We start from the raw sequence: 14,386 nt of genomic DNA on the forward strand, positions 1-14,386 counted from the left end.
GCACAAACTCCCCCATTGCTGTGTTGTAAGGCAGAGTGGGCTAAGTTTAGCCATTTTTTTACATTCAGCATCTCTCCGTCAAGGGAAATATAGTGTTCTTTATAACAAAGATATTTACATATATTTCAGGATGTTGTGTATCACTGGAAATAATCAGAATTCATGTAAACATCACAGTTTTAAAAACATAACTTACCCCATACCCAGGGTAAATTTGTGCCAATTTGGGGACAAGCTGAGCAGCAGGACAGGGTAAGTTAATCTTACCACTACCTTTTTAAAAACCACATCTATTTTTATTTCCCAAACACAATTCAACACAACCACGATCGCTTTTTTGCCTTTAACTAATTGTAAGCATCTTTTAACACAGGCTTAACACCTAACAAACACTTAACATAGGCCAGGCCCTGTTTTTACCTCATATCCCAGCAACAATGCCTTGCATTACGCCTGGGAAGAAAACACTTCAATTTACTCAACTTGCCATTGGCTCAACTTACCACATGGCCATTGGTTCAACTTATTCTAAGCATTCTGTCTATATTAGCCCACACAGCTACATGGATGCACTTTCAATCTAGGTTTAGGACTTCATATTGAAGCTTATAGAGACCCCAACTGATGTATTGAACAATCTTTAAATTATCTACTTTGGTTTAGATAAAAGCATCACGAAACCTCCAATATAATAAATACATTTGACTTGGTGAAAATCTATTTATTTGGACCTAACTTGCTTACCACTTTTTCCATACGGAGCTGACCGACAAATGGAACTACCAAAGTATAATCCTCTAATGTCTGATCAGGCACGTGCTCAGTAGGGCACAAGGTAGAAAAACGTTTTTAAACGGAGAATGTAAATCTGTGTTCTTATTGGACAGTTCAGGTACTCCCTCCCCGTTTCAAATGTTTTCTCCCTACTGAACATAACCCAACTCATGGTACTGTGGGAATCAACAAGTATGTCATTAACTGACTAGTGTCACAGATGTCAGAGGGTATTTCCCCTATGGGAGAGACACTGACCTTGACATTCATGGTCTTGTGGTTTTTCTTGGTTTTCTTGAGAAACTGCTTTAGGCTTCCTGAGGACATGTACTCTGTGATAAAGATGACCTGTCCAACAGATTAGCAGAAAGAGATACTATCAGTCTGCAGACCAACCCAAGAGATGAAGGGAGAGAAACATTTCCCGAGAGTGAGTGAGAATGATCTATTATGAAAAAATATATAAACGCAACATGGAACAATTTCAAAGATTTTACTGAGTTAGAAGGAAATCAGTCAATTTAAATAAATTCATTAGGCCCTGATCTATGGATTTTACATGACTGGGCAGGGGTGCAGCCATGGCTGGACTGGGAGGGCATAGGCCCACCCACTTGGGAGCCAGGCCCAGCCAATCAGAATTAGTTTTTCTCCACAAAAGGGCTTTATTACAGACAGAAATGCTCCTCAGCACCCCTCTTTCCCTCCTCAGATGATCCCGCAGATGAAGAAGCCGGATGTGGAGGTCCTGGGCTGGCGTGGTCACACGTGGTCTGCAGTTGTGAGGCCGGTTGGACGTACTACCAAGTTCACTAAAAATGACGTTGGATGCGGCTTATGGTAGAGAAATCAACATTAAATTCTCTGGCAACAGCTCTGGTGGATATTCCTGCAGTCAGCATGCCAATTGCACGCTCCGTCAAAACTGTGTTGTATGACAAAACTGCACATTTTAGAGTGGCCTTTTATTGTCCCCAGTGTAACAGTATAGCTTCCGTCCCTCTCCTTGCCCCTACCCGGGCTTGAACCAGGGACCCTCTGCACACATCGACAACAGCCACCCTCGAAGCATCGTTATCCATTGCTCCATAAATGCTTCGGCCTTTGCAGAGCAAGGGAAACACCTACTTCAAGGTCTCAGAGCAAGTGACATCACCGATTGAAACGCTATTAGCGTACACCCCGTTAACTAGCTAGCCATTTCACACCAGTTACACCAGCACAAGATGCACCTGTGTAATGATCATGCTGTTTCATCAGCTTCTTGATATAGCACACCGGTCAGGATTATCTTGGAAAATGAGAAATCCTCACTAACAGGGATGTAAACACATTTATGCACAACATTTGAGAGAAATAAGATTTTTGTGAGTATGGAATATTTCTGGGATCTTTTATTTCAGCACATGAAACATGGGACCAACACTTTTATATGTTGCGTTTATGTTTTTGTTCAGTATAGATAGACATACCCGAGCTTGACTCTCTCTCATGTCCAGCCAGTACTTATGGAACTTCACTATATTTGGGTGCTCAACCTGCATCAGGTTCTCAAACATCTCCTTTATCTTTTCCTGAAAAACAGATGGGGTGGGAAGAGGTTTGAGTACATACACTACCAGTCAAAAGTTTGGACACACCTACTCATTCAAGGGTTTTTATTTATTTTGTATTATTTTCTACATTGTAGATTAATAGTGAAGACATCAAAACTATGAAATAACACATATGGAATCATGTAGTAAACAAAAAAAGTGTTGAACAAATCAAAATATATTTTATATTTGAGATTCTTCAAAGTAGCCTCCCTTTGCCTTGATGACAGCTTTGCACACTCTTGGCATTCTCTCAACCAGCTTCATGAGTCACCTGGACGGCATTTCAATTAATAGATGTGCCTTGTTAAAAGTTCATTTGTGGAATTTCTTTCCTTCTTAATGTGTTTGAGCCAATCAGTTGTGTTGTAACAAGGTAGGGGTGGTATACAGAAGATAGCCTTACTTGGTAAAAGACCAAGTCCATATTATGACAAGAACAGCTCAAATAAGCAAAGAGAAATGACAGTCCATCATTACCTTAAGACATGAAGGTCAGTCAATAAGGAGAATTTCAAGAACTTTTAACAAGGCAGTCGCAAAAACAATCAAGCACTATGATGAAACTGGCTCTCATGAGGACCGCCACAGGAAAAAAAGACCCAGAGTTACCTCCTCTTCAGACGATATGTTCATTAGAGTTACCAGCCTCAGAAATTGCAACCCAAATAAATGCTTAATAGTTCAAGTAACAGACACATTTCAACATCAACTGTTCAGAAGAGACAGCGTGAATCAGGCCTTCATGGCCGAATTGCTGCAAAGAAACCACTACTAAAGGACACCAATAAGAAGAGACTTGCTTGGGCCAAGAAACACAAGAAATGGACATTAGACCAGTGGAAATCTGTCCTTTGGTCTGATGAGTCCAAATTTGAGATTTTTGATTCCAACCACTGTGTCTTTGTGACGCAGAGTAGGTGAATGGATGACCTCCACATGTGTGGTTCCCACCGTGAAGCATGGAGGAGGAGGTGTGATGGTGTTGGGGTCCTTTGCTGGTGACACTGTCTGTGATTTATTTAGAATTCAAGGCACACTTAACCAGCATGGCTACCACAGCATTCTGCAGCTATACGTCATCACATCTGGTTTGTGCAAAGTGGGACTGTCATTAGTTTTTCAACGGGAGAATGACCCAACACACCTCCAGGCTGTGTAAGGACTATTTGACAAAGAAGGAGAGGGACACAACACGTAATTTCCGGTCACAACTTGCAGGCTTGTTTTCGAGTTGCTGTGCGTTTTGTTGCCAACCTATTTTGCTACCTGACAACTTTACGGTTTTCACCTTTTAATTACCGTTCATATATTTATTTATTTTTTCCTCAACTTTTTCACTCCGGACGCTTTATCTGGACACGATTCGTCAGGACCTCCAACAGCCGAAGCTAAGTAGTAACTTTAACATGATGCCTTCTAATTGTAGTCGCTGTACTCGCCTTACGGCGAGGATAGCTGTGCTACAGGCCCAGCTTCAGACGCAATCGTTAGGCAAGGGTAATTTCAGTGTAGGAAAGGATGAAACGGCGTCTGTGCCACCAGTAAGTACAGATAGTAGTATAAATCCCCTGGCACAGTCACCGCAGCCGGACAACTTTCTCACGGTTTCTGGAAGGAAATGCTGTAGGAAAGCTCAACCAGTGTCGCTCATTCAGACGACAGAAACTTTCAACCGGTTTTCCCCATTAAGCAGCGGGTCGGAGTCAGAGGCCGAGTCTTCTCTGGTCTCTACTCCTCCCGTTACGGGGTCTGAGACGCCGAAGCTTCCCACCATTAGCTCTGACAAATTGAAAACTCTAGTCATTGGCGACTCCATTACCCGCAGTATTAGACTTAAAACTAATCATCCAGCGATCATACACTGTTTACCAGGGGGCAGGGCAACCGACGTTAAGGCTAATCTGAAGATGGTGCTGGCTACAGCTAAAACTGGCGAGTGTAGAGAGTATAGAGATATTGTTATCCACGTCGGCACCAACGATGTTAGGATGAAACAGTCAGAGATCACCAAGCGCAACATAGCTTCTGCGTGCATATCAGCTAGAAAGATGTGTCGGCATCGAGTAATTGTCTCTGGCCCCCTCCCAGTTAGGGGGAGTGATGAGCTCTACAGCAGAGTCTCACAACTCAATCGCTGGTTGAAAACTGTTTTCTGCCCCTCCCAAAATATAGAATTTGTAGATAGTTGGCCCTCTTTCTGGGACTCACCCACAAACAGGACCAAGCCTGGCCTTCTGAGGAGTGACGGACTCCATCCTAGCTGGAGGGGTGCTCTCATCTTATCAACCAACATAGACAGGGCTCTAACTCCTCTAGCTCCACAATGAAATAGGGTGCAGGCCAGGCAGCAGGCTGTTAGCCAGCCTGCCAGCATAGTGGAGTCTGCCACTAGCACAGTCAGTGTAGTCAGCTCAGCTATCACCATTGAGACCGTGTCTGTGCCTCAACCTAGGTTGGGCAAAACTAAACATGGCGGTGTTCGCCTTAGCAATCTCACTAGGATAAAGACCACCTCCATTCCAGTCATTACTGAAAGAGATCATTTACATTTATCATGATCATCATGATACCTCACATCTCAAAATAGGGCTACTTAATGTTAGATCCCTTACTTCAAAGGCAATTATAGTCAATGAACTAATCACTGATCATAATCTTGATGTGATTGGCCTGACTGAAACATGGCTTAAGCCTGATGAATTTACTGTTTTAAATGAGGCCTCACCTCCTGGCTACACTAGTGACCATATCCCCCGTGCATCCCGCAAAGGCGGAGGTGTTGCTAACATTTACGATAGCAAATTTCAATTTACAAAAAAAAAAATGACGTGTTCGTCTTTTGAGCTTCTAGTCATGAAATCTATGCAGCCTACTCAATCACTTTTTATAGCTACTGTTTACAGGCCTCCTGGGCCATATACAGCGTTTCTCACTGAGTTCCCATCGGACCTTGTAGTCATAGCAGATAATATTCTAATCTTTGGTGACTTTAATATTCACATGGAAGAGTCCACAGACCCACTCCAAAAGGCTTTCGGAGCCATCATCGACTCAGTGGGTTTTGTCCAACATGTCTCTGGACCCACTCACTGTCACAGTCATACGCTGGACCTAGTTTTGTCCCATGGAATAAATGTTGTGGATCTTCATGTTTTTCCTCATAATCCTGGACTATCGGACCACCATTTTATTACGTTTGCAATTGCAACAAATAATCTGCTCAGACCCCAACCAAGGACCATCAAAAGTCGTGCTATAAATTCACAGACAACACAAAGATTCCTTGATGCCCTTCCAGACTCCCTCTGCCTACCCAAGGACACCAGAGGACAAAAATCAGTTAACCACCTAACTGGGGATCTCAATTTAATCTTGCGCAATACCCTAGATGCAGTTGCACCCCTAAAAACTAAAAACATTTCTCATAAGAAACTAGCTCCCTGGTACACAGAAAATACCCGAGCTCTGAAGCAAGCTTCCAGAAAATTGGAACGGAAATGGCGCCACACCAAACTGGAAGTCTTCCGACTAGCTTGGAAAGACGGTACCGTGCAGTACCGAAGAGCCCTTACTGCTGCTCGATCATCCTATTTTTCTAACTTAATTGAGGAAAATAAGAACAAGTCGAAATTCCTTTTTGATACTGTCGCAAAGCTAACTAAAAAGCAGCATTCCCCAAGAGAGGATGACTTTCACTTTAGCAGTGATAAATTCATGAACTTCTTTGAGGAAAAGATTATGATTATTAGAAAGCAAATTACGGACTCCTCTTTAAACCTTAAACCTAAACCAGGACAACCTCAGTTGTCCTGAGTCTGCACAACTCTGCCAGGACCTAGGATTAAGAGAGACGCTCAAGTGTTTTAGTACTATATCTCTTGACACAATGATGAAAATAATCATGGCCTCTAAACCTTCAAGCTGCATACTGGACCCTATTCCAACTAAACTACTGAAAGAGCTGCTTCCTGTGCTTGGCCCTCCTATGTTGAACATAATAAATGTCTCTCTATCCACTGGATGTGTACCAAACTCACTAAAAGTGGCAGTAATAAAGCCTCTCTTGAAAAAGCCAAACCTTGACCCAGAAAATATAAAAAACTATCGGCCTATATCGAATCTTCCATTCCTCTCAAAAATTTTACAGAAGGCTGTTGCGCAGCAACTCACTGCTTTCCCGAAGACAAACAATGTATACGAAATGCTTCAGTCTGGTTTTAGACCCCATCATAGCACTGAGACGGCACTTGTGAAGGTGGTAAATTACATTTTAATGGCATCGGACCGAGGCTCTGCATCTGTCCTCGTGCTCCTAGACCTTAGTGCTGCTTTTGATACCATCGATCACCACATTCTTTTGGAGAGATTGGAAACCCAAATTGGTCTACACGGACATGTTCTGGCCTGGTTTAGATCTTATCTGTCGGAAAGATATCAGTTTGTCTCTGTGAATGGTTTGTCCTCTGACAAATCAACTGTAAATTTCGGTGTTCCTCAAGGTTCCGTTTTAGGACCACTATTGTTTTCACTATACATTTTACCTCTTGGGGATGTTATTCGAAAACATAATGTTAACTTTCACTGCTATGCGGATGACACACAGCTGTACATTTCAAAGAAACATGGTGAAGCCCCAAAATTGCCCTCGCTAGAAGCATGTGTTTCAGACATAAGGAAGTGGATGGCTGCAAACTTCCTACTATTAAACTCAGACAAAACAGATATGCTTGTTCTAGGTCCCAAGAAACAAAGAGATCTTCTGTTGAATCTGACAATGAATCTTAATGGTTGTACAGTCGTCTCAAATAAAACTGTGAAGGACCTCGGCGTTACTCTGGACCCTGATCTCTCTTTTGAAGAACATATCAAGACCATTTCGAGGACAGCTTTTTTCCATCTATGTAATATTGCAAAAATCAGAAACTTTCTGTCCAAAAATGATGCAGAAAAATTAATCCATGCTTTTGTCACTTCTAGGCTAGACTACTGCAATGCTCTACTTTCCGGCTACCCGGATAAAGCACTAAATAAACTTCAGTTAGTGCTAAATACGGCTGCTAGAATCCTGACTAGAACCAAAAAATTTGATCATATTACTCCAGTGCTAGCCTCTCTACACTGGCTTCGTGTCAAAGCAAGGGCTGATTTTAAGGTTTTACTGCTAACCTACAAAGCATTACATGGGCTTGCTCCTACCTATATCTCTCTGATTTGGTCCTGCCGTACATACCTACACGTACGCTACGGTCACAAGACGCAGGCCTCCTAATTGTCCCTAGAATTTCTAAGCAAACAGCTGGAGGCAGGGCTTTCTCCTATAGAGCTCCATTTTTATGGAACGGTCTGCCTACCCATGTCAGAGACGCAAACTCGGTCTCAACCTTTAAGTCTTTACTGAAGACTCATCTCTTCAGTGGGTCATGTGATTGAGTGTAGTCTGGCCCAGGAGTGGGAAGGTGAACGGAAAGGCTCTGGAGCAACGAACCGCCCTTGCTGTCTCTGCCTGGCCGGTTCCCCTCCTTCCACTGGGATTCTCTGCCTCTAACCCTATTACAGGGGCTGAGTCACTGGCTTACTGGGGCTCTCTCATGCTGTCCCTGCAGGGGGTGCGTCACCTGAGTGGGTTGATTCACTGTTGTGGTCATCCTGTCTGGGTTGCTGCCCCCCTTGGGCTGTGCCGTGGCGGAGATCTTTGTGGGCTATACTCAGCCTTGTCTCAGGATGGCCCCAGGACTACCTGACATGATGACTCCTTGCTGTCCCCAGTCCACCTGGCCATGCTGCTGCTCCAGTTTCAACTGTTCTGCCTTACTATTATTCGACCATGCTGGTCATTTATGAACATTTGAACATCTTGGCCATGTTCTGTTATAATCTCCACCCGGCACAGCCAGAAGAGGACGGGCCACCCCACATATGCTCTCTCTAATTCTCTCTTTCTTTCTCTCTCTCGGAGGACCTGAGCCCTAGGACCGTGCCCCAGGACTACCTGACATGATGACTCCTTGCTGTCCCCGGTCCACCTGACTGTGCTGCTGCTCCAGTTTCAACTGTTCTGCCTTGTTATTATTCGACCATGCTGGTCATTTATGAACATTTGAACATCTTGGCCATGTTCTGTTATAATCTCCACCCGGCACAGCCAGAAGAGGACTGGCCACCCCACATAGCCTGGTTCCTCTCTAGGTTTCTTCCTAGGTTTTGGCCTTTCTAGGGAGTTTTTCCTAGCCACCGTGCTTCTACACCTTCATTGCTTGCTGTTTGGGGTTTTAGGCTGGGTTTCTGTACAGCACTTTGAGATATCAGCTGATGTACGAAGGGCTATATAAATACATTTGATTTGATTTTGATTTGATTTGATGGAGTGCTGCATCAGATGACCTGGCCTCCACAATCCCCCAACCTCAACCCAATTGAGCTGGTTTGGGATGAGTTGGACCACAGTCTGAAGAAAAAGCAGCCAACAAGTGCTCAGCATATGTGCGAACTCCTTCAAGACTGTTGGAAAAGCATTCCATGTGAAGCTGGTTGAGAGAATGCCAAGAGAGTGCAAAGTTGTCATCAAGGCAAAGGGTGGCTACTTTGAAGAATCTCAAATATAAAATATATTTTGATTGATTTAATACTACATAATTCCATACGTGTTATTTAATAGTTTTGATGTCTTCTCTATTATTCTACAATGTAGAAAATAGTTTAAAAAATAAATAAAAAAACATGAATAAGTAGGTATGTCCAAGCTTTTGACTGGTACTGTATGTACAGTAATAGATGGTTCGCCAAAATATGCACTTATAATTCATTGACTTCTACTTCCATTGGTGAGCTTTCTCTGGAGAATGAAAGTACATAGAATGGAACCAGAGGAGGCTGGTGGGAGGTGCTATGGGAGGACAGGCTCATTGTAATGGCTGGAATGAAATAAATTGAACGGTATCAAACTCATCGAACTATGGAAACCATGTTTGACCCCGTTCCATTGATTCAGCCATTACAATGAGCTCGTCCTCCCATAGCCCCTCCCACCAGCCTCCTCTGAATGGAACATATAGCCATTGACAATCGAAACCCTGTCTGCATCCCAATTGGCACCCTATGCCCCATATAGTGTCCTATGAACCCTTGTCAAAAGTAGTGCACTATACAGGGAATAGGGTGCACAGCTTCTGTCTTACGTACCTCCTGTGCCTTGAAGACCTTCCTGTCATTGAAGAGCACCTCATTCCACACCACCTCCACTCCCTCCTCTGTGTCCATGGCCAGTGAAGCACTCTCAACACCTGGGACATTACCTTGACTGATCTACAGGGGGAGACAAACACACACAAAAGATCTCACAAGTGCTGCATATGCAATAGCTGAGGAGGAACAAGCATAAATATAGCATGTGTCTTGTTCCAGCCATAACTTACTACATGTAGCCATTATCGTGAATCATTTAGATGTTTCGGAGCCAGCCATGCTCTCTTTGGCTGCAAAACATCACAGGAGATTTAGAATGACCCTGCATGGGGAGGATTGCCAGCCGTTTTGCAAAGCTGTGCATCCCCATTTTAAATCCTGAATGGATACCGGTTTTCATTCATTAAATGGGCAGATATGGATCTTATGTAAACAAAAATTATATAGCACTGATGTCCCATAACGTCTGACTGCTAAAAAACCTGCTGCCCCGACCGACCATCTGTGTCATGATGACGCAAAAAGACAAGGGGAGCGAGGATCATAGATACTTCCGGAGTGAAGAGATGGATTCATGAAAAGGCGAGACAAGGGGGAGGGGGGATGGGACTGAGAACAAAAGAGAGATTGGGAGAGAGGGGATGAGAGAGAAATTGGGAGTGGGGGTGAGCAATAGGATGTGAGAAAGAAGGACAAAGCCAAATAGAGAGAGAAAGATTTGGGCGAGGGAGCCGACTGCCAGGGGCATGTGGTGCTATCAGACTTATGAGGACACTGAGTCAGGGAAAAGGCCAGACTGACTCCGAGCGGAGCAGCAGCACTGTTTGTATCTGTGTTCCAGAGCCTGGCAGAGCAGACAGAGACAGACAAGCCCTGGGCTCCCATTCCTTCCACCTCAGATGAACAGTGAGTATGCATTAACACAGCACAGATGACTGCTCAGCCCAGAATACAGCCAGCAAGAGAATAGTCAGTCACACAATGCAGCTCAGAGCTAAGCACACGAGATAGCTTATCCCAATCCCTTCTCCCCTGATGTACAGATAACACAAAAGCGGCAAAAGTAAGGCCCACAGTGGTCGAACCTGTTCTTGACAGATACAGGAGGCCTGCCCTTCCTGTCTCTAGAGTCAGAAAAATGTTGAACAGTACAAAGATCAGCTGTTACCGTGAAACCCTTAGAAAACCTGACAGGTTCAACGGCTACACATCTACTGCAGTATTCAATTGTACGATGCACCCAAACCCATTCCACTTGTTAATACCCGGAATCTCTTAATGATCCTGAGCAATAGGATGTGAGAGAGAAGGGCAGAGCCAAAGAGAGAGAGAAAGATTTGGGCGAGGGAGTCGACTGCCAGGGGCATGTGGTGCTACCAGACTTGAGGACACTGAGTCAGGGAAAAGGTCAGACTGACTCTGAACGGAGCAGCAGCAACACTGTTTGTGTCTGTGTTCCAGAGCAGCACTAATCTTTTACAGGATATGCTGTGTTATGCCTCGTGTAAGATTTACATTAAACTTAATAGCATTTACAGAATCGGCATAAGCCATACTTGATTATCACCTCTTCTCAAGCCACCCTGTACAGGAGGAAAATAGTCCTGCTGCAGGAGGATTTGAATGGCTGAAGAAATATTTGGAATCGGCGCAAGTTGGCAGCTGAAAGTGGTGTTTGCATACAATGCAGTACCATACCTAGAAATAAGTTTTGTCCAAATCGGATTTTAGGTACTATATATTAATTGACTATTATAGGAATCCTATTAATTCAAATGGCCAATTTGGGTGCAATCAATTAGCTTCATTTCTCAGAGATCATATTTTATTTCAATAAAATAATGTTGTGGGAATGCACATTTTCTGTTTCTAACAGAAACAAATTCAGAACAATCTTTTTCTTGTGCTTTTTGAGGTGGAATGCCCCAGTCTGTGCTCGTCAGCAAAACATGATAGGCTTGTATAATATAATGATCACAAAGGATAATGACAATATAGGCTAGGTCTAACAATATGCCATTTAGCAGTGGGAGGATTTTAACATTAACACATGGGTGTGGCAAAGTGCCAGATTCTTGAATAATAATGACCAAAACATTGTCGTTTGATTAAAGAGACAGGGTTGGCGCAAATGGTGAAATTAGCTGTTCAACAAACTCTTAAATTAGCTGTCAATAAACTGATGTCACAAATCTGCTCAGTCATGGAAACAAAAAGTAATCTATCGGTTTTCTTTGGACACTGTTAACAACCCTCCAGACCTCCTTCCGTGGCCTCCAACTGCTCTTAAATACAAGTAAACTAAATGCATGCTTTTCTACCGATCACTGCCTGCACTTGCCCGCCCGTTCAGCATCACTACTCTGAACGTTTCTGACTTAGAATATGTGGACAACTACAAATACCTAGGTGTCTGGTTAGACTGTAAACTCTCCTTCCAGACCCACATCAAACATCTCCAATCCAAAGTTAAATCTAGAATTGGTTTCCTATTTCGCAACAAAGCATCCTTCACTCATGCTGCCAAACATACCCTCGTAAAACTGACCATCATTCCGATCCTCGACTTCGGCGATGTCATCTACAAAATAGCCTCCAATACCCTACTCAATAAATTGGATGCAGTCTATCACAGTGCCATCCGTTTTGTCACCAAAGCCCCATATACTACCCCCCACTGCGACCTGTACGCTCTCGTTGGCTGGCCCTCGCTTCATACTCGCCGCCAAACCCACTGGCTCCAGGTCATCTACAAGACCCTGCTAGGTAAAGTCCCCCCTTATCTCAGCTTGCTGGTCACCATAGCAGCACCCACCTGTAGCACGCGCTACAGCAGGTATAGCTCTCTAGTCACCCCCAAAAGCAATTCCTCTTTTGGCCGCCTCTCCTTCCAGTTCTCTGCTGCCAATAAATGGAACGATCTACAAAAATCTCTGAAACACTTTTCTCCCTCACTAGCTTTAAGCACCAGCTGTCAGAGCAGCTCACATATTAATGCACCTGTACATAGCCCATCTATAATTTAGCCCAAACAACTTCCTCTTCCCCTACTGTATTTATTTATTTAGCTCCTTTACACCCCATTATTTATATTTCTACTTTGCACATTCTTCCACTGCAAATCTACCATTCCAGTGTTTTACTTGCTATATTGTATTTACTTCGCCACCATGGCCTTTTTTTGCCTTTACCTCCCTTCTCACCTCATTTGCTCACATTGTATATAGACTTATTTTTCTATCGTGTTATTGACTGTATGTTTGTTTACTCCATCTGTAACTCTGTGTTGTTGTTCGTGTCGAACTGCTTTCCTTTATCTTGGCCAGGTCGCAGTTGTAAATGAGAACTTGTTCTCAACTTGCCAACCTGGTTAAATAAAGGTGAAATAAAAAATAAATAAATAAGCTTTCAAGTTATAATTGAATTTACTATTAATATCTTAAATAGTAATTACATAGTAGTAGTAGCAGCACAGTAGACATTTTCATAGGCACCTTCATCAAATGCAAGAGCTTACACATACTGTAGTTATAAACACATTTAAAATGGCCTCTTTCACCACAGTGTTAACACATTGTTAATCAACAAGCCCACACCCAATCCACAGACCCACCCTGCTGTGCCCACTGCCATAAATATACAGCCCAGATGACTGCAGCCTGCCACATTGGCATCCTCCCAGGCTGCTTTGGCCCATACTCTGCCCACCAAGCGCTGCGTTCTACCCAAGGTGCGTAGGCGATTGGCATTGGCACATGATGACTTGACCGCATAGGCCTTACGTGAGGTCGCAACACAGTGTTGACCGCACAAGATGCTTTTAATATCACTGCTATGTCTGTAGAGAAAACCAATATCTGGGGTATACACAGTATACAGCCTTTCAATTTCATAGTTAAAAATGTTCTTGTTAACACGGTTGGCTTTATCTATTACACAACTGAACCTGCAGTGTGGTTCCAATACTCTCCAACTTGAAGTACGGAGAGCCCTAGTCTAAAGGGGCTGTAGGGAGATTACATTATAAATAAGAGCGAAGTAAGAACACAATGCTCTGACATAGTGGAACTAATGGGGCGGCTGGCTGGCTGGGGATTCCATGGTCTTTGAGCTACTATAAAGCATGTCTACTGGGGCTACACAGGGACTCATGTTTGGATGCTGTTGTTTATTTTCCCTCCGTTACGAAACAGTTAGCCCCCTGTGCTTGAGTGTGCTCCCTGGGGGTGTTTGTTGGGGTGGTGGAGTTTGGTGCTCAGTCATGGTAGGGTGAAACTAGTAAACAGGCTGTGATTGGTTGCTGAAGGGAGGTGGGTTAAGGTTGAGGAAAAAGTTGTTGGGTTCAGGTCAAAAAAACACAAACATTAATGTTGATGTTTTGGTGTTAAAAAAATATGATCAGATAATGATAATAATTTCAGTAAATCTGTCTGTTGTTTGTAAAGTCTATTTAGTCCGATAGATATGGGCAATTCACAGTAACATGATGACACTGAGACTATGATTTTTCACTTTAAAAGTATGTCAAACAAAAAACATTGATTGCAAATTTAAACAAACCATACAACTCTGTGCACAATGACTACTTTAAAAAATGTAAACAGAAAATGTTTGTCGGTTACGACGCCATACTGCAGTCAGGTCAAGACCCTGGAGAGGACGACACACAGATGAGCTTCCCTGAGACGGTTTCTGACAGTTTGTGCAGAAATGATTTGGTTGTGCAAACCAACAGTTTCATCATCTGTCCAGGATGTCTGGTCTCAGACGATCCCGCAGGTGAAGCAGGATGTGGAGGTTCTCTAATACGACGTGTAAGGCGGTTTACTGTA

The 14,386-nt window shown here is 43.4% G+C and overlaps 1 protein-coding gene across 1 annotated transcript in view; it reads right to left on the bottom strand.

Moving 5' to 3' along the window:
- LOC118361475 (nuclear receptor-binding protein 2-like) overlaps positions 1–14,386 on the bottom strand; it is an 84,746-nt gene that overhangs the window by 15,605 nt on the left and 54,755 nt on the right. Inside the window, exons 2-4 of the mRNA XM_035741440.2 lie at positions 9,552–9,674; positions 2,247–2,348; positions 1,033–1,122 (exon numbers count right to left, since the gene is read on the bottom strand). Coding sequence (XP_035597333.1) covers positions 1,033–1,122; positions 2,247–2,348; positions 9,552–9,674 — 315 coding nt within the window. The remainder of the gene's footprint in view (positions 1–1,032; positions 1,123–2,246; positions 2,349–9,551; positions 9,675–14,386) is intronic.

This window comes from Oncorhynchus keta, chromosome 28, assembly GCF_023373465.1.
Source record: "Oncorhynchus keta strain PuntledgeMale-10-30-2019 chromosome 28, Oket_V2, whole genome shotgun sequence".
Taxonomy (NCBI): domain Eukaryota; kingdom Metazoa; phylum Chordata; class Actinopteri; order Salmoniformes; family Salmonidae; genus Oncorhynchus; species Oncorhynchus keta.